This window comes from Biomphalaria glabrata, chromosome 5, assembly GCF_947242115.1.
Source record: "Biomphalaria glabrata chromosome 5, xgBioGlab47.1, whole genome shotgun sequence".
Taxonomy (NCBI): Eukaryota; Metazoa; Mollusca; class Gastropoda; family Planorbidae; genus Biomphalaria; species Biomphalaria glabrata.
Genome location: NC_074715.1, coordinates 44,148,091 through 44,168,774, shown reverse-complemented (window position 1 = coordinate 44,168,774; position 20,684 = coordinate 44,148,091). Strand labels below are relative to the sequence as shown.

The 20,684-nt window shown below is 30.3% G+C and overlaps 3 protein-coding genes across 6 annotated transcripts in view; 2 read left to right on the top strand and 1 right to left on the bottom strand.

Moving 5' to 3' along the window:
* LOC106064115 (E3 ubiquitin-protein ligase Rnf220-like) overlaps positions 1-1,234 on the top strand; it is a 53,290-nt gene extending 52,056 nt beyond the window's left edge. For all 3 annotated transcript variants that reach the window (XM_056029507.1, XM_056029505.1, XM_056029504.1), the window contains 2 exons: positions 216-290; positions 460-1,234. In XM_056029507.1, the coding sequence (XP_055885482.1) occupies positions 216-290; positions 460-531 (147 nt within the window). In that variant the 3' untranslated portion in view covers positions 532-1,234. The remainder of the gene's footprint in view (positions 1-215; positions 291-459) is intronic.
* A 683-nt stretch (positions 1,235-1,917) lies between these two features.
* On the bottom strand, positions 1,918-8,169 carry LOC106064080 (NADH dehydrogenase [ubiquinone] 1 alpha subcomplex assembly factor 2-like). The gene is made up of 7 exons (XM_013222578.2): positions 8,032-8,169; positions 6,786-6,957; positions 5,921-6,010; positions 4,998-5,038; positions 4,598-4,678; positions 3,603-3,666; positions 1,918-2,060 (listed from the first exon to the last, which is right to left on the bottom strand). Exons 2-7 carry the CDS (start codon positions 6,913-6,915, stop codon positions 1,987-1,989), a joined length of 480 nt encoding a protein of 159 aa, XP_013078032.2. The 5' UTR covers positions 6,916-6,957; positions 8,032-8,169; the 3' UTR covers positions 1,918-1,986.
* An 88-nt stretch (positions 8,170-8,257) lies between these two features.
* LOC106064065 (repetitive organellar protein-like) lies at positions 8,258-19,797 on the top strand. Of its 2 annotated transcripts, none has more exons than XM_013222569.2 (11): positions 8,258-8,423; positions 11,061-11,149; positions 12,186-12,416; positions 13,093-13,174; positions 14,062-14,245; positions 14,351-14,418; positions 14,806-14,864; positions 15,473-15,561; positions 16,056-16,156; positions 17,953-18,141; positions 19,191-19,797. In XM_013222569.2, exons 2-11 carry the CDS (start codon positions 11,084-11,086, stop codon positions 19,271-19,273), a joined length of 1,152 nt encoding a protein of 383 aa, XP_013078023.2. In that variant the 5' UTR covers positions 8,258-8,423; positions 11,061-11,083; the 3' UTR covers positions 19,274-19,797. The 2 variants fall into 2 exon arrangements, with proteins under 2 accessions (XP_013078023.2, XP_013078014.2); XM_013222560.2 differs by having other exon boundaries at positions 8,258-8,431.
* The last annotated feature ends 887 nt before the right edge of the window (positions 19,798-20,684 follow it).

Below are 20,684 nucleotides of genomic sequence, written 5' to 3'. Positions count from 1 at the left end.
TGCATCACACTTTTATTTGTTCAGCTTTTATTTGATTTGCACCAAATTGGAAAAGTGTATTATGGAGACCAAATGTACTGCAAGGCATTTAATATTAGAGAGATAGAGTGGAACTGTTTTTTTTTTTTAATAGAATAATCAATTTTATAATTAAATGAAATGTTTAGCCAGATAAAACTAGTAATAGCAATGTTTTATATTTCCTGTATCTCCAGGATTCATATAAAACTCCATTAACTTCAATACAGTGTTGGCACGTCCATTGTGAAGCCTGCTGGATGAGGACTTTGGTAAGTAATTTATAAAACTTGAATTACTTAGATTTGGGAGCTAGAATTGGACAACTGTTTATGCACTTATTGGTTTTGTTTGTTGGAGTCATTCATTGTAAGACAAATTTCCTCATGGACAATAAAAGATTATTATTATTACTGATTATTATTATTACTTTTCTTTCAGGGCGCCAAGAAGCTGTGCCCACAGTGTAATATGATTACTTCCCCTAATGATTTGCGCAGAGTTTACTTGTAGGCATCTGTAACAGCACTGATGAATAGATGTGTTTGCGTGCTATGCAACACGAATGTGGATAGGAAAAAAAACTTCTATTTTTATATCAGAATAAAAGTTTAAATAATAATAATAAAGTTAAAAATAACCTATTTTAACTTAACTTTTTTATTAGAGTGTGTTAGGCTTTTGTTCTGTTCGATCTCAAAATTATAGGGCTCATTAAATAAAGCTCTATCTACATATGTATATATGCACACATTTAAATAACATTTTTATCAAATTAGAATAAGTGCATCTAAAATCTGTATATAAAATTTTTTAAAACTAAGAATGTTTGTTGATAATGTAATGTTGATAGCATAAGGATATTACTTGTAAATGCATTTAGTGATTTATTTCCTTGTATTTCTAAAATGATAAAAAAATAACTTATAGTCATGCATCAAATTCTCTTGTAATTTTTTAAAACTGCAATTTGTTATGCTCTAAAACATTTTGTTTGTCATACCAAAAAGTGAGCAAACTGATGTTTGTATATAAATGTATTGCCATGTTGTATAGAATGACTTTCTGTTGATTGACTCATAGAGTTTTAGATTCCAGAATTGTTGATTTGGGGACCTTAGTAGTTTTATTCAGAATATTTTGTTTAGAAAAGATTTTTTTAAAACTTAGTTGTTGATCTACACATTTGTTGTCAATAAAATGTGATTTGAGATTGCCAACTGTCTTTTTCATTTTTTGCTGAATATTATTGTATTATCTAGCTACAGAATGTATCATGGGACTGTGACTTGATTCCTATTTACGATTGTGAAGGCATTTCTACACAATCATTTCTAGTTCGTAAAGTATATATCTAGGCTAATTTTAACTGTGTAACTATACAAAATATGCACAATTTTGCTTGCAAGGTAACACCATCCAAACTGTCCAGCTGCTTAACTAATCTTTAAAAAAAATCACTAGCCCATGCCTACATTATCTGTGTCAAGTCACATTAAAAAACCACTGCTACCTTTGCTGCCATAACTAGGTCAAATAGTCTCAAAGTGGGTGACTTCTGTCCATTAAGGCAAGAACTGAATACTACAAATACTCAGCACTGCTTATTGACAGGGAAGTATGAAAAAGATCACAATTTCTATGTTGTAATTACTAAACTTTTGTGAATTGTGTCTTCTCTTTTTGTAGTTTTTCTATAGACAGTTGTTTCTAATGGACATTTATTATGAAATAGTAACATATTTTTTTATTTCAAAATGTAGTCTCAGTCTTAGAGAAAATTTCTGGGGTCGTTAGCTCTAAGAAAAATAAATGTTTCTTAACATTTTGAAATCCAAGTGAAATATCTTTCCATTAATTTTTTTATAGTATTTAAAAAAAAAGGAAAAAAAAAGAAACTTTTATTGAAAACATTTCATTTTAATAATAATTATTATTTACACAACTGATTGAATATTATCTGGTCTTCTATTTGATTTTATCAGTTGAACTGTATTTTTCTCCTGGAGTCAATTCATATTCTTCATATTGTGGAAATGGATCTGAAAACAATGAGTGGAATATAAAATGTATATAGAATTGTACACTACTGTCCCATTTTACAACTGAATCTAAGTAATTTTTAATCAAGGTAAATAGAAGTCAACAGAATACTTGATAATATATTAATTTATAACAATCTCTATATATCAATTATTATTTTTAAAGTTAGAACATACAAAAAAACAAGTGATTTACCTATTTTATAAGAAAATAATATTTTGAATGATTAGCACTATTAACCTCAAGAATATTCACAATAGATAATAATAATTATAATGACAATTCCGAAGATTAAAGTTGAGTGCAGTGTTTTTCATATGACTATGCAAACCCAGTTGCGACCTGCATATTTTTCTGCATTTTTTTTTTGTCCATGACAACATATTTAAGTTTTTATCTTCAGCCTGTCTTCAACAGGGGCTTTTCTTTGGGTCTCAAATGTGTGTCCCTTGCCTATGTGAGAGCTCTCCAACTGTCTTTTAAAATCCATCTGCTTCCAGCTATTTTCCTCTATCTCCAGTGAGAGTGAAATCATGACTGAGTTGATCTTTATAGCTCTTATGGGATGGGGGGGAACTCTGTTACACCAACCTCCTTTAAGCTTGTCAAATAAATTCACTTTTGGCATGCAGACATCTCTCATGTGTGATAAGTGTCTGATCCAGCAGAGGTGTCGAATGGTAATTAGTGCTTCTCTTCTGTCCACACAGACCTCCAGCAGTTATTTGTAATGTAGTCTTCCCAGTGTATGCCCATTATACATAATAAAACAGAATGAACATATCTTTGATAGTTTATCTTAAAATGGTTTCAACAACTTAGGATTTGAGTCTGAACGCAATATTGAAAAATACAATAAGGTTATTCTGATTAACATGACCACATCAAGATGTTGATCTTTTTGGTTCTAGTAATTGGATGGTCCAATGACATAAAACATGTTCTGTATTACAGACAGGATGTTGCATAATTATTGAACTTAATATGTCCTAAGTAATGACCATTATTGTGTGACATACTAGGACAGCAAAGATTTATTAATGGCAATGACCTCAGTCCCAAAGATTAAGATAAGAGTAGTTTTTCACTTTTGACTTTAGATGCATTCTATGAAGCACCCAGGTCTCAGGAGCCATACAGAAGTGTGCTGAGAACCATTGCTTTATAAACATTGATTTTTGTTGTTAGGTGAAGAGACCTATTCTGCCATATTCTCAATTGGAGGTGACCAAAAGTGCTGTTGGCCTTAGCAAAATAGTTATCTATTTCTTTAGACAGTCATGAATCAGTGAAACATAAAGACAAGAATAACTCTCACCGTTCAACAAGAGAACAGACTTAATTTAATTTTCAGCTCTCCTTTTTATTGTCCAAAACATTTTCTTTTTAGAGACGAAATGAATGAATTTGAAGGTAACAAAATGTTATTTATACAATTTTTTAATGTACAAGTCCCTAGGAAAACAATTTAGAAACCAGATAATCACTCCTGGTGTATCAGAAAAAAACTTAAATAGAGAATCTAAGAATCAAACACTTACTCCTGTCTTGACTTGGAACAATGTTTTCAGTAATCACTTTAGCTGAAGGAGATGGCTCTGAAATCTACAAACAAAGGTTTACATTTATTTAATTGCATTGTTATTAAACATTAAAATAGTCAAATATACTCTTTTAATGACTTGTGGGGGAGGATCCAGTATAAAAATGTAAGAGCTGCTAAGGGAGGGTTCATTTTTTTTTTTGGCTTTCTTGTTAACAAAAATTATTCCTCAAGAGATCTTTTTTTTTTTTAAACAATTCTTACTATAAGCTTGCATTCTCTTCATTTTTCCACGGTGGGAGAAAAGAAAAAGTTGGAAGGAAATAATTCTTATACATACATTTTCTTTCAGAAGGGCTCTAACTTTTTCTAAAAATTTGACAGTTTTATGTATATCTTTGGGGAAAAAAAAATAGCTCAGTGTGAAAATTTTAGTTTGACAATTATAATTTTTATCAATGAAATTTCCAAAGGACTGGGAAGAAATTTTTTTTTATGACACTTTACATCATATGGCTTGGGTGGGAATACTCCTTGCAATAATAAAGCATTACAAGAAATGAATAGAAGCTTATTTTACAAGTACCGGTACTTGTTTTAAATACAATATTCATTTGAAGTATACTTTTATAAAAGTTATATACCAGTAGTGCAATTGGAATAAGGAAGAAGGCATTTATTTGTTTTTGAAATGACCAAATAGTACTATGAAATGCAAGTTGTCTTCAACTATAAATCTCATAGAAGGCATAAGGAGACTACAGTGATTAATGATGACCTTTGCAAGAAACAGACATTGCCTTAACCCAGATAAAAGTGAGAGAGATATATTGGACAGAAAACATGGTAGAATTCTGGTCAAGGCCAAAAGTTTTCTCAGCTTTGCCAAACTATAAACATAAATAATTTATGAAATCATTAAACTTATGTTATAAAATCATGAAATCAAACCATAACTTCCTCTAGGCATACAACTGAAAAAAATATACAAACTTTTCTCCCTGAAAATTTCCTTTCCAGCTCTTCGGCTCTCTTCTTTGTCTGGATCCTTTTGATGTCATTGCTTTCTATTTCCTAAGCATCAAAAACATTTTTTTTTTTACTTTTACAAATGAATAAAAAGTTAACTTTTACTTGTCATGCAGAATATATAAAAAAAACCTAGAAAGATTTTGTAAAGAATTAAAATTACAGTGAAACCTGCTTTATTGCTCAGCTGCTATGTAAAATTTTTTAAATAATTAATAATTTTTTAAAAATAATAATAGGCTCAGGTTCTTTACAGTGTTTTGTAATTTTATGATAAATAAGGACGACGGTAATGGTATTATACAATATTTCTTAAGTGGAAATGCCATCAGAATTTAATTCTTTAAAAAAATTGTTGATCTACCTCAACACTTGGTGGGTTTTTACGCCTTCCTCTGAGCCAAGCTGAAAAAAAAATAAAACAAATATATTGTATAACAGAATGTTAATTTTAAAAAGTATATTTACAAATCAACAATGCCAATAAAGTTCATCAAACTGCTGACATGACAAAGTCATCTAGTGTTTGATGAGATAGTAGTGCAAAGTACTCACTACACAAGCAAGGTTAAGTAGTCTCTTAGTTTATTTTGTGTTTTGTTTTCCCAGTTGATTCAGTGCAAGTTGAATGCAGGTGACTTTCTGAATCTTTTTTTTTTTTTTTTTTTTTACCTCAGTGGCAATGGGAAAGGTGAATTGAGACCATGGCTATGTCCCAAAAATGATTTAAAGAAATTCTCAATACAAATCTTGTGAAATAAGCTAAAGAAATCCCAATATTACTGAGGAAAGAATTTTGTGTAAAAGAAGACTTCAGATCCAGAATAATCTATAAAATTATGTGGGAGGTTACCCAGTATTGGTATGCATTACAACTGAACACATATTAGTATTACCATCACAAAAAACAAAATGTAAAATGACTTGGAATGCTGCCTTGTCAACTGAAAGAACTATGATAACCACTTTAGAACAATCTGCATTTTCAGCCACAACAGACTCTGTCCCAATGTAAGGTGAAATAATATACACCTGTGAATCTTGCAGCTTATAGTTTTAAGTTTGAATTTAATATATATATATATATATATATATGTGAGAAATTGTCTGTCTTAGATCTATAACTAACTTTATCCCTCTCAAGAAATACAAAATTAACTTGGTACCTAAAATTCTAAAAAGAAATATGGAGCTATTAAAAAAAAGTTAATGAGGTAGGTCATTGATTGTGTGATATCAAAAAATTTCATTTTATTATTTAGATAAATAAGAGATAAAAAAATCAACCTTCCCATTCAACAGGAGTCTCTGGAATATCAACATTTTGTGGGTCCTTTTGCTTGATATAACGGGATGCTCGTAAATTATGAGCTTCATCTAGAGAAAAAAATTATTTCATAACAAATTATTTAATTTTGCTAGTAAAAGTCTAAATATGATTCTTAAACTATGTCAGTGGGACCTAAATAAAACAAACAAAACAAGGGAATAAGAAATTAGCTTTTTTTCCCCCTAGATAATATATAATTTTATTATTGTACTTATTGAAAGGTCTCTAAAGGACTAGCAAATATGATATCCTTTTAAAACTACACAATATTACATGCAGATATAGTTTTGTTTACAGAACTGATAGGCCAATTCCTACATTCATCATATACATTGTTGGTTTTTCATATTTAACTTTTTGTATCTTGTTAAGAGGATTTTTGTTTTCCCTGTTCAGGTAGGGAGATTTACTTCTAAGGGGAGTTTATTCATTCAAAATGAAAAGATTATTTTTAAGACTATGTCGCTCCTCTCCAAGAAAAGTTGCCCCAGTTTTGAACAATGTTTGTGAATGTGCATGTCAACAAGATAATAATTTTTTTTTTTTAGAAACACTGAAAACAGAATTTACTATTTGCTGAAAGGAAATAAGAAGGAATGATGATCTATTTATTAATTTATAGCTCTAAATCTATTCCTAACATGACAAATTACTATGGTGATATCGCTGTGTTCATAAAAAAGCAAAATGATTCTACATTTTTTTTTTCAGATCTATGCCTTAATTGAATTTAAGACTCGCCTACTTTTGTGAGACGTTGACTCATGCTTGTCACAAACAAAATAGTTATGAAATTAGAATAATACTAGATCTATTTATTACCTCCTAATTTTTCAAAATACATGTTGCCAAATTTGTCAGATCCTACAAATGTATCTTTTTGTTTTACAGAAAACAATGAGTTTTTCAAATTAATGAAAATGCGGCTAAATGTTCCAATTCGTTTGGCCATTTTTTGTTGCTGTCAAAGAATCATGCAATGCATGATATAATTCTGTGGTATAAAAATAATTAGACATTATAAATCAATATCAACTTTTACTGTTACACATTTATCTACAGCTAGACACCAGCAGTCACTTATTAACTATGAATAGTATGAACTTTATCATAGAATGTATTAGACTATAGTGTCACATATTATGACTTAGACTTAGAGACTGTTATACTATAGTATAGTAAATACTCTTTAATAGGTTCTATATGATATTGTCTAGAGTAGATCTAGTGCTACAAAGAGCAGGGTGCCAGGACATCCGCTCTGTTATCAGCAGCAGACGCCTTGGCTGGTTTGGCCACGTTCGTAGAATGCCAGTAGGTCGACTTCCACAGGACATCCTGTGTATGGCGATCTAATAGAAGGCAGGAGAGCCACTGGTCACCCACTTTTACGCTATACGGATGTATGCAAACGTGACATGAAGCTCTTTAAAATTGACACTGGCAGCTGGGAAGAGGTGGCACTGGATAGATCCACATGGAGAGAGAGCATAAAGGAAGGGTCAAGGATTGTAAATGTCATACACAACAGAAGCAGAAAGAAGGGTGAAAATGCAACGGCGCCTGGTGATTATATATGCCCAACCTGCGATCGAGCTGTGTATAAAGGATGGCCTCTTCAGTCACACAAGAAGTTGCAAAGGGAAAAGATCGTCTCTCGAGACGTAAAATGCCACAGAGATCTAGAATCTAGATCTAGACTATTCTAGACTTAAGTCACTTAAGACACTTAAGTTAAGACTAAGACAAGAATAATCTCACTCATTCTAAGACACTTTGATTTTGATGACTTTGTTAGTTTGTAAGTTGTCGACAGACTAACCCGCTCACTGGTCTATAGATCTAGTTATAGTTATAGACTCTAGTAGTAGAATTCAAGTACATAGCTCACTGGTCTATAGATCTAGTTATAGTTATAGACTCTAGTAGTAGAATTCAAGGGTAATCATGAAGATGAGCCTAGAATCTAGATCTAGTCTTTTTAGATCTAGATCTATATTATACAATATTATATAAATATTAACTATATTACAATTAAACATGTAGCCTAAATCCTTAGTCTACATACTCTAGTAAACTCTATATTTTACTATAGACTATATACTGGTCTATAGGTCTAGATTTAGTCCACTCTACTCAGTCTACTGTAAACTTTTATTAATGATTAATTTAATGTCTAATAACAACGGTGACCGTGAAAGCGAAAGTTCAAAACATTTAAAATTCACAGTGACCTCCCTTTCATCAAACGTTTTTATTTTGAAAAGTTTATTATTTGATTAGCGACAGGGGAAAGCATTCTTTTTGCATAGACAAATCAAGTACACCGAAGCCGAAGATCTTAGAAAGTTTTTAAGATTTACGCTGCATTATAAACTTAAAGAAAAAGTAAAATCTAGATTATAAAGTGTCAAAATTAACAAAAGCAAAGTCTCTGCCATGGATAGAAATTAGACCTAGGTTCTGTGGTAATTAGATTTTAGTATTCAACAAAAATACATTTAGAATAGTAACATTTATATAATTTATAATATTTTTTTTTCAGTGATGACAAGTCAAAGTGAAACTCTCTGAACTCTCACTCTCATGAATATGAATGATGAAACCAACTCTCAGTCTTAGTCTTAGGCTAGATTGGCTCAACTCTTGATCTAGATCCATATAGATCTATAATTTTATAGTAACTAGATTCTAGATCTAGATCTTTCATAGAATATAAATATAAACTAGACTAGAATCTAGATCTATTCTAGTAAAGGCCAAAGGAATTGCACTAGTCTGTGACTGGTGACTAGTGTCACTAGTGACTAGTAACTTACAGTTATATTATATATTATTATAATTATTAAAAAATATATCTAGTAGTTATGTTGGTAAAACTTCCCATTGATGGCCCCTGGTTATTCAGGTCAACTATTTGGCTGATGTACTGATGTGACCTCATTTGCACATGCTAGCTCTACTTTTACAGTTGTTATACAAAATCAACCATGGTTAATGAAACATATTATGCTTTAAGAGACTAGACTAGATCTAGAGCTATGTAATATAATAATCATACTTTACTATTGAATTATGTATACTGTATATAATTATTACAGTATTAGGCCTAGCTAACACTAGATTTTATATCTTTTCTAGAATGTAATAGACTAATTCTATGCTACACTGATTTAAATTCAATTTATGATTATTTGTATAATTATTAATATATATATATATATATATATATATATATATATATATATATATATATATATATATATATATATATATATATATATATATATATATATATATATATATATATATATATATATATATAAATATAAATATTCTAGATCTTATTTACTCAACACAACTTTAAATTTCTAGACATTATATTTCTAGAAACTATCTTATTGTAGACTAATAGGAGAAAGGGTCAAACAAAGCATTTTACTTTAGGTTAATGTGGTGGTTGAGTGGTAAAGTACTTGGCTTCTGAACTAAGGATTCTTGGGTTCAAATTTTGATAAAGACTGGAATTTTGAATTTTCTGCCTTTTTAGGGTACTCCTCTTTGGCAAAAAGTAAAGGTGGTTGTCATTGGTTGATATGCTGGCCAATTGAGACCCCCATTAACTGTGAGCTACAGAAAAAGTTGACTTTTACATCATCTGCCCTATAGATTGCAAGGTCTGAAAGGGGTACTTTACTTTATGTAGTCAATTAATCGGTACCAACATGTGTTCAGTTTTTGTTAACACTTTACTGAACTGTGTTTATTTATCAAATTACATTTCTGAAATTTAGACTTGTATATATACAGTAAAATATATATTTAATAGTAGAAAAAGATGCTTTCCAAACATTTTTGAACATCTACCACTTGGTAAGGTTCAGTAAAATGAAATACTACTGTCAATGAACTTGAATTTGTTAAAGTGTTCTTTATAACCATTATAATGAAAATGTTAATTTGCTAAAAGAGATACTTATCTAATTAAATTATAATTATTATGGAATTATTTAAAAAAATGGGAGTTGTATACATTTAAAATGACTTCAAAATCATATGCATATTTTAGTCAGATTCTCACTTACTAGAAGAATCTTAATGTTTTCAAACTTGTTTGCAAGAGATGACAAATTTTTCAATATTAAAAAGCTCAAAAAACCTTAGCAGAACTTTTCCTCTTAAAAACCTTCAATCTTCTGTATGGAAGAGTAATGTCTCATGGTCAGAATCTATATCTTGACACAACTGACAGAATAAATGTCCATTCATTGTCTTGTGCAAAGTCTCATTCTCTTCTTGCTAATGTATGTTTTTGAAGGAAGATAGAAGAAAAACTTAACAAATTATTTTGTTGCCTGGCTCTTGCAATGAAGCCAGCTGTTGTTTCTGTCATTGCTGGGGCTCAGTCTGAACAAATTGCTTTGCACCAAAACCAAAATATATTTTTCTCTGGAAGAAATTGTTGATCAAATTGAAAATTTCACATTCAATTGTTCTCTTGGGTAAAGATCAACAAAGCAAAATATTGTCACTAATAATATCTTTATAATCATGGACCTTGAACACAATCAACGAACCAGACTTGTGTGATTAGATCCCATTGCTTAGAAAACTCTTTATCAACTTTGAACGGTATATCAGTACAAGGTATACTTAAAAAATGGTGGCCAAACAGTGTTGAACATGGTTGATAAAAAATTTCTTTAGCTGAAATAAGCACAAGTCAAAACTGCATACAGATCAGGCATGCACACCGTACTAAATACAAACAATATTTTATATGAAATACCAAACTGGCACATGTCTGGTATTACATCATTTCTTGATTTTTATCTATCTAACTAATGGTTATTATTAAAACTTAGATGGAAACGTATAAAAAGAGGAAAAAAATTGAAGAATCAAGACATTGGATCATGGAAACTATAGGAACCACATGAGTACCATTTGGCATTTAGAGTATCACCAGTGTGCGCTGGAAAAGCACTGTTACAGAGTTGTTAAGGAAAATTTTAATAATAAATTATTTATCTATTTGCATTTGATTCGAGATCTATATTGGCTATCAAAATAATTTTTGTTTTTGTTTTTTTGTAGGTGATGGCTAGTGACACTACCAAATGGACTGGGAAAATAAATTCTATAAACTAGTAAAAGAAACTGAAACAAATATTGCCAAAGCAAAGGTAGTTTTTTTTTCTTTTTCTAATCAGTTCTGTTAACATCTGAACAAGTTGAAGCTGTTTTAGTTGGATATAGGAGAATGTTTATTAGAATTCATTTCTTTTTCCTTGCTCAACTCCATAAAAAATAGATTTGATAGATTTTGAAAAAATAGATTTAAAGCTTGAAAACTTTGTATTTTGAAATTAAGTTTATTTCAAGCATTTAATATAGTCAGTACAGGTAAATATCAGAATATGTTGGGTTTTTTAAGTTTTTTTTTTTTTGCTTAATTTGTTTTCTACAGAAGATGTTATTTTTAAACTAAGATTAGTTTGCCAACATGAAGTTCCCTGACTGACACATTCCTCTTAGCACAATGTTGTTGACTGATGTTCTCTCTTGCATGTGACCTTCAGTGTTCCAACATAATCAGGGTCAATTCAATTTTGAATAGTAGTTACATTTTGTTGAACAGCAATAGCATAAGTAATATAAAATTGTCATAAAACAGTGAGTGTTTATTATTAAATGAGAGTTAATGTGCTTTATTGTCTAATTCTCAAGTTTGAAAGTAAGATCAGGATTGAACACTTTATGGAACATTAAGATGGTTTTTCATTGTTCTGTCAACATGCTAGTCTCATTTATAGTTGGCTACTTCAATACCTACTTGTTCTCCAAAGATCCTGGTCTTAAAAAGAAATTTCACTTACAGGCTTTCATTTTTAATAATACCGATACTGTGATATGCAAGGTTGAGATGTTCCTTTAGAAATGTAGGTTATTATGCCATAGCTCAAACATTAGGGCAGAAAAAGATGTGGGGTTAGGATTCAGAACCAACCATTTCAGACTCATATCACATTGATCACAAGGCCAGGCAGCCATCCTAATACATTCCATGTACTTGCAATCAGAGTATACACATTTTTATATGCATTAACCATGCTGAGAATAATTTGGGTTATAAACTATAAAGAGTTTACATATAAAAATTTAAAAATCTCTGTAATAAAAATGTTTAGATATCAAAAGAAATGTTACTTTTATTTAAAGGACAAATTGTCTGGAAGTAATAAAGTGCAAGCATCAAACAGAAGGTTGTACTCAGGGAATCGTTCATCAGACCATTTGAGAACTGCAGAACTACCAGAATTGTTATCAGTGCAGCCTACAATATATAATACAGCATTGTATCCATTTGATGAAAACATCCTCTTCACTATGAGTTCAGAACAAAGAAGACAGATTCTTAAGATGAAAGAGCAAATTGAATCTCAAAATCGGGTTTGTATTTGATTCTGTAAAAACTAGTTACAATGAGAGAAATAATTATTTTCTTCATTTTTTAAAAAATTATTTCTTCTATCGACTGATAATTTAACATTACTTTGTTGGGCTGTTGAGTTAACTGGATCTAAGGCAGAGTTATTAAGTCATAGAATGACTCTGATTCATTTCATAGAGCACTTTTTCATGTGAACATAGGGCCCTGTTTTGGAGAGTCATTACCATGAACATACAACCCAGGTAAAGGTGGCATTTTGTTTTGGTGGTAGATGAACCAGCCATTTTTCCTTTGGCTTGCTTTTCTTCCAGAACTGAGTTCATTGTTTTCTTTGTCACCATGTTTCTCCACATAGTGCAGTCTAGGGCTATATCTTCCCAGTGGAAGATACAACCTTCTGCCGTATGCGTTCTTTTACTCTCATCTTCTAGGGATAGGTGGATTAAATTGATACATATTTTTTGTAAGTGTGGTAAGTATGTTTGTTTTGTTCTATTTAAACTTTAATTTAATGTTGTTTCAGAAGATTATAATTTGCTCTTCCATATTGTCTTGTTTGTTTGGTATGGTCATTTCTCTGTAAATAACCCAGCTTGTGTCTTAATGGTTGAGACACTCTTTGGCTCTTCTTTATGATGGATGATGTACATGATCTTATTTTATTTTCTGTTACAGACAATGGAAAAATTACATAGACTGATTAAATCTTTGGATCAAGAAAGAGATTATTATAAACAGCAAATAACTTTGCTGAAAGGTAAAACTAATTAAATGGAAGATAATGGTAGAGTTGATGAAAGTAAAGTACTACAGTTGTTTTATTTACCTGTTTAACAATATACTCAGTTTCAAAGTGTATAATAATTTATTTCTAAAATCTTTTCACACTTCCTCTTATCAACTTGCAAATTACCGTATTTGTGGGGTAAAAAAAAACAAAAACCTGGGTGGACACGGCTCTCAAAAACAATCTAACAATTTTCTTAGAAATTTTACATTTTATGTATATCAGAAAAATGCTGGGTATCATATACCAGGAAAAGAAGACAAATGAGTTTGTAGTTTTACAAGTCAACACTCTGGCTGACAGAAAGGAAGAACTCCTCAATACTGTAAAGAGAAAAAAGCTGAGCTGGTTTGGTTATATTGTATATCATTGAAGATATCCTTCAGAGACACTGGCAAAGGATAGGTCAGGCCCCAGCTTCACATGCCTGCATCCAACATTACAAGGCAAGCCCTCACCTGGAAACCTCAAGGAAAGACGAAGAGGGGACAGCCCAGGAATACATGGCACTGCGATTTGGAAGCAGATGTGCAAGACATCAGAACAGTTGGAGAATCAATATGCCTTCAGGAAGCTGCTTGGTGGCCTATGCCCAGATGTTTAAATCTGTATCACCAAAGTAGTATTTTATGTATGTGATCAACCAGGATTTTTTTTGGGAAAGGGTAGTCAATTGGGGCAAGGAAAAAATAATTCCTTGTTTATCTGTCAATCATTAGTTATTAAAGCAAAATAATTGCTCTCACAAAAAAGTCATCAACTTCATAAAGGAGGAATTGTCTTAAAAACAACAACTTTTTTTATATTAATTTTTTACTAATTTTTTTTGTCACTTCCCCACTTTTCCTCTCTACTAGATCAAGTAGATCTACTGACTGACAAAATAGATTCTAACTTTGATCTGAATAACAGTGACAGGAAAATGGCCATGATAAAAAAAGAAGTTATGCATGAAATTGAAAAAGTCAAATCCATGTTACACATCTACACTCAGGAAGTCAAGAAACCATCTTTACCCAGATCTCCATCTTTGGATTTAAGGCAAATTTGTGTTTTTTTATTTCTCTGTTTAGTCTGTAAGAATAAGAAATATACTAACCTAACCCTAACTACAATTTTTTCTGTAAATTTAATTTTTTTTCTCAGAAAGGAGAGTTTTTCACATAATCTTGATCGACTACGTGATGACTTGGATTTAATGAATAAAAGAATAGGTAATTCTAAGGAAATAATTTACTTTGATGCTCTAATACTCACCTTATGTTTTGATTAATTGTACCTACCTGAAAAAATGTATTACTAAATATAAAATTAAATGCAGATAACTCATTTATTTCAGACAGTTATGAATTAAAGCTTCCATAGTTTACCAAAATGAACTAAAATATATATCTACTAGGCTTTAGTAAAACTCATGTTAGCTAGTAATTTTGCTTAAATGGAACGTATTGTTCTTGACATTAGTATGTTCTCCTCACATATAGATGTTTTAAAAAAAAGTACAGAAATTGTTATGATATTGGATATCATTAAAAGCTTAAGCCTAAGCTGTACATATAAATGCATCAATAAATATATTGTCTTTATAATGTTTTCTATAGACAGAATGGAAAATTATCAGCTTTCTGATCCTGCCTTATCACCTCACTCTTTAAACAAGGTAAACATTTGGTATACTGATACTATAATCTTCTAACCAAATAATTTATTATATTTTTAGTCAAAATTTATGCATTTGTTTACATTGTCAACTATACACTTGAAGTCAATATTAAACAGTTATTATAATAACGAATGTGACAACCATTGGACCTTATGAAGCGCTATATAAAGTATATAGAATGGAACATTATCAGCATCTTTTCTCCCCGTAGAGAGCAAATGTTAAAATTTCCCTTCATAGACAGGACACACTGTACGTATTAAAATTTTCATCTGCTTTTATCTCACTGCAAATACTTTTCCACCTTTATGAAACTGTTACAATTTCCTTTTTTTGGAAGTCTTAATTTATTCCATATTAGTCTGACTATATTACCTCAATAATCAAGTATAGACAAAGACTTAAATTGTGGTCTTAACCAGTTGAAAAAGGAACCAGTATCACTGTTTTTCCCATGACATAGACTGAAAAAAGGAATCCCATTCCTCAGCATCAAAAAGCTGGCTAGAAAAAGATAAATGTGTTTGATTGAATTGTTTCCAACTGTAATTGAGTTACAAATAGTGTCAAAGACATTTTATTTGGAATTCCTTTTTTGTTTCCAGAAATATACCTCAGTTCATAATCAAAATCCTGAACATTTATTTTCATCAACTTATTCTGATATCAACTCTTTTGAGTTGCAAAAATTGAGGTAAACTTATTGTTCATTTTTTAATTAAAAACTCATATTGGGATTTAAAAAAATATGTTAACATGATTACAATATACTCAATACAAAAACAAGTACAGTAATAAAAAAAAAGTCAATTTCTACGTTATATTTTAATAATACAGTAAACTAGACATGTATAATTTGTCATTGAATAATAAAGAAATATTTGCCTTATTAACAAACTCTATCAACTGATAGATACTGTATATACTATTTAAAAATATTTTGTATGTAGATTTATGCTATTATAAATCAGTTTTAATCACAATCACAAGAACTCTAGTTTTCATGTGCTTTTTTTTTTCTTTTGAATAAACAGTAGTATCATCTTAATGTTTATTATCTTTAGGTGTAGATGTAAAGGACATACAATTAACAAATTAAGTTGTTAGTTCAATTGAAATCAAAATGTTCTAAGTACATATAGTCTTAACACAGATATTTAGGATAAAATGTGTTAAATGTTCTACTAGATTAGCCATTGGGTCCATGAACTCTAAGCTGGATACTCTTGAAAAGAAAATAGACAGACCACACCTTACAAGTACTTTTAGCAGGAGAACTTCTTATCAAAGTAAGTTCAAAATTGTTACCGGTACTTTTTTTTTTTTTAATAAAATGAAGTAAAAAAAAAACAAAATTACATACAATCCTTTCAATCCATGTATTGAATTAATGGTACACATTTTAAAAAAATCATGATCTTATTATGGTTGTATATATAGCCAAAATTAAGACCAGAGTGAATAAGTGACTACCTAAAATGTTTGAAAAAAACAAAATAAATAAAATTGTGATGAAAGCATTCAGTGATGAGTTCAAACAGCTACTTACTATTCAACTTCAATTATAAAATAATAAAGGGGCAGAATGTCAACTTTTGTTTTGTGCCTTATTTTAACTCTTACTTGTTTATAAACAACTGTCATGTCAACCCCTCAAACTATGTTATTAGTTTCTGTTCTATATAAGGCTAGTCTTCGAGCCTGAAGATTAGTGAGGAATGCAGTATTTCCTGTGGATGCGCAGTGCCAGCTGTGACCTACATATTTTGCCACATCCAGGGCAAGCATAACCATTGTCCGCAGGTGGTTGATTTAGATGTTCTTTTCGCCGTCTGCATTTGTCTTCCGCAGCAGATTTTCTTTTGGTCTCAAATGTGTATCCCACGGCCTTTGTGAGTGACCTCCAGCTGTTCTATATATGACTAAATAATTTCCATGTTATCTTCTAATAAACACATTCTAACATGCTAGCATTTAACTCTTACAAAATATGGAATTTCTCTCATAAAAAAAAATGTAGAAGATTGGTTTATTTTATTTATTCTGTTAACTACAACTACCCTTGAAAGTGTTTGCAGAGCAGGATTATAAGTATTAAAAATATTTTTAAAATTTATTTATTAGGTAATTAGTTGTTTAGTACCCGGTATAACAGACTTGTCTAAATTCGAAATGGCATCATAAAAAATAGTTTTTTTAAATTGATTCTTGTTTTGTCAGGTATGGTACAAGAGATAATTGTGCAAAATTTAAACTTGATCCGACATTGGGTGTGGGAGAACTAATGTGTACAAACTTCTTAGCAGACAGACAGAGTGAGTTGATATAAGTTTTGTATGAAAACCGATTAGAATTCTTGTTTTGTCATGTATGGTACAAGAGATAATTGTGCAAAATTTAAACTTGATCCGACATTGGGTGTGGGAGAAATAATGTGTACAAACTTCTTACCAGACAGACAGAGTGAGTTGATATAAGTTTTGTATGAAAACCGATTAGAATTTTCTGAGATATTTTAACTTTAGCAAAAGAATTATGTAAGTTCTCGCATATTTCCATTTTTAAATCCAAATGCTTATATTTCAAGACTATTTCTCAGTCAAGTAAAAAACAAATCCATTTACTGGTAGTCCAAAATTAAATTTGTATATAAATGTAAGGAAAAATCCCTTATGGGAAATAAAATTCTTAGGCAGTTTAGAAAAAGAAAATGTACTTGAATCTAGAGTAAATCATTAGAACTGAAATACACATTGCAAGAAATATTACTAATATAAATACAATTGACAGCAACAAGTATGTCAGAACCATAGGCAAGATTAGTTAAATATGTTATAGGTGCCTTAAAATCAGAGTGAAATAGAATATTCAAAGTTACATAATATTATAAGGGGCATTAACTGACACTTATCAACAACACTTTTAAAAAATCCTGAAAATTGTCTAAAAGTGCTATTAATAAAATATGCTTTACTCCATTGAGGCATACAGACTCTGTGCTAATGTCTTTTCTATTTTTACTTCACTCTTTATCATTGATCTACCCACTCTTTATCATTGATCTACATACATGACTATTCAACAGAAACTCCACAGTCTTTGAATTACTTAAGGAAGTTGTCCTTAGAAAAAAGTAGAGAAGAGAATGATTTAGAAAGCAGTCTCTCTGACTTGTCAAGCATTGTAAGCTTAGCAGATGAAGATGAGGAATCCTATCACAGCTCAAAACATTCATATATACGAGGCAAAAGTAAATACAGATCACAAAAGAGAGGTAATATATATATATATTTATAATAGATGTTTTTCCCATTATATAATATAAACATTAGGCTATGTAATTCTAATAATCTTGATCTTCATCTTCACTTATCCCTTGGCACCTTACAGTATATGTCGACAATCTTTCCCCATTCCTTTCTTTTTCTTTGGATAGAATCTTTTGCAATGACAGGTCCGTCCATTCTTTTATGTTGTCTTGCTATCCCTTTCTCCTTTTGCCTCTATTTCTTTTTCCTGATACTGTTTCATGAAGAAAGCCTTTGTGAGCCCTGAGAACCTTGTGATATGGCAATAAAATTTTAGTTTGCGTTGTTAAGGGCCCAAATTTGAAATAGACAGTTGCGCGCCTAGTCCCACTGCTCTTAGATCATTAGGAATTTTTTTATGCCCACAGCTCGCTGATAGTATATATTAGAGATATTTAGTTCCAAAGTGATTATAAATTTGGCTTGCTTTTAAAATAATCAAATCAAGTATATTCAGCATTTGACAAGCTACGAGTCTGTGACTTCTTTTGAAACTGACAAACGGACCCAAAAGTTAATTTTCTTTCCTTGCTTTCCAAGTTTTACACTAGTTATTTTCCTTAAGTCACCTTCCTAACTGGCCATTTGGTATGCACACTGGACATTAGTCTCAATGGTCCCAGGCTCTAATCCTGTCTGCTGCCATCTCCTGCATCTTTTGGGAGGTTTGGGTTAGGATGTAATAATCTTTAATTCTGAAGGAACATCCGAAACATGTAAAAAACAACAAAAGTGGTACTACAATAGAGTGCTCATCTGCATAACTTTCCCATTGCTTATTTTGACTCTGTGATTGTCTTCATCATCTATAAATACTAAATTCCAATTCTTGTATCTATTTTTCATGGGCATAACTATTACAAGAAGTCTTAATGTATCAAGATTTTAGTTATAATAATGTTGGTTATTGACTGAAAATGTGTATGTGTCTTAAGTTGAAAAGAATATTTTATAAACATATTTTAGATGTTACTTTTACTGCTTTTGATTCATGAGATTTGTTCTCTCTTCTCAGTCAAACCAGAATTGGAACTAAGTGACCTTGACCTCAGCGATGAAGATGACTTAAGCTTTGATGCTGATTATTTAGATGTTTAAATTTAATGTTTATGCCCTTTATTTATAGCAAACAATATGACATTTACTTTGTTGCTATCTCATATGCTAATATGCAAATCACAATCTCAGCAACTGAAAAATAATTCTAGAAAATGGCCTTGATGACCTTATGGAAAGAAAAAAACATCAAAGAATGAATTGATTTAACATTTTTTTTTATCTTTAATTCTTCTATTGTAACATTTTGAGTATACAGAAAATATCAAGCATAAAAATCTATATCAATAGTCTTAGGCACAATATTTGAGTTAATGTGATAGTTAGCTAGCACATTTTTATAACACAAATATCAAAATGACAATAATTTTAGACAAATGACCAAAATATCTTTTTTTGTCAAAATGAAATATTTTATTTATTTATTTATTGCAATGTTGCTTTTTATCACATCACATATTGACAATGGATTATAGGTAGTGTCCCTTTCACTGATAAATGAAATAAAAACTGTGAGGATGGTAAATGTATTAGTATAGTTGGCTGAAAAACAACATTTTAGAGAATCGTGAAATAAAAGCATCTGATGATTTTAGCTTTTAGTTTATTCGTAATGTAGGGTAAACTTCTGTGCTAAATTTTATTTTTTTAAACATTTTTCTCAAATAGTAAAGTAGAGTGCAGTATTATGCATATATTTCAAAACCAATATATATATACATAACATTTGAAACTAATTATTTCTTTATTTGGGCTCAATTTTGAAACACAAAATATGTTTTGAGAACCATGCATAACTAAGTGGGCCTTCATCACATTATAACTTAAGTTTCAAAATTAATTATCCAAAGACAAATTAAAAAATTATCTCGGATGACTCTTGAGAAGTTTACTGTATGTCAAATGTCACAGACAAATTTTGACTCCTTTGAAGATTTGTGATAATAACTAAAATATGTGTATTATTTCATATGTTGATATCTGTAAATCTACAACATTGTTTAAAGTTAACATTTTGTATCTAATTACTACAATATTATAATTACAGACAATCTTGAAAATTGATGCATTCTTAACTAACCTATGTCTTAAAGTATAGTATATGGATTATTAAGTTAGAAAATATTTTTTCCCAATTTTTCCTTTCACTTTTTAAAATTCCTATTATTACTTTTACATTATATTTCATGTAAAATTATTTCAGTTCTTTTTATTCTTATGCAGTATATATGCATATTATAAATATACATATTTATTTATTTATATATTGATATATTGTTTCCACAACAAATGGTTCACAGATAACTAGTTCAATGAAAATGTGTTCCCAACAATTTGTTTACTGGACAATTGATTAAAAAGACAACTAATTCATACACAGCTGGTTCATCATTTGTCCAAGAACCATTTCTAGGATGGAACTCATTGCTGTCTGTGAACCATCTGTCATGAT

Bases quoted from the DNA above. Each gene is read 5' to 3' on its own strand.
- LOC106064065 (XM_013222569.2), top strand. From the start codon at position 11,084: ATGGACTGGGAAAATAAATTCTATAAACTAGTAAAAGAAACTGAAACA. The intron at 11,150-12,185 runs GTAGTTTTTTTT...TTTTATTTAAAG, and splicing joins CAAATATTGCCAAAGCAAAG to GACAAATTGTCTGGAAGTAA. The intron at 12,417-13,092 runs GTTTGTATTTGA...TTTCTGTTACAG, and splicing joins AAATTGAATCTCAAAATCGG to ACAATGGAAAAATTACATAG.
- LOC106064080 (XM_013222578.2), bottom strand. From the start codon at position 6,915: ATGGCCAAACGAATTGGAACATTTAGCCGCATTTTCATTAATTTGAAA. The intron at 5,039-5,920 runs GTTGATTTTTTT...TTTTTTTTTCAG, and splicing joins GACTCCTGTTGAATGGGAAG to CTTGGCTCAGAGGAAGGCGT. The intron at 4,679-4,997 runs GTAGATCAACAA...TTTGATGCTTAG, and splicing joins AAAACCCACCAAGTGTTGAG to GAAATAGAAAGCAATGACAT.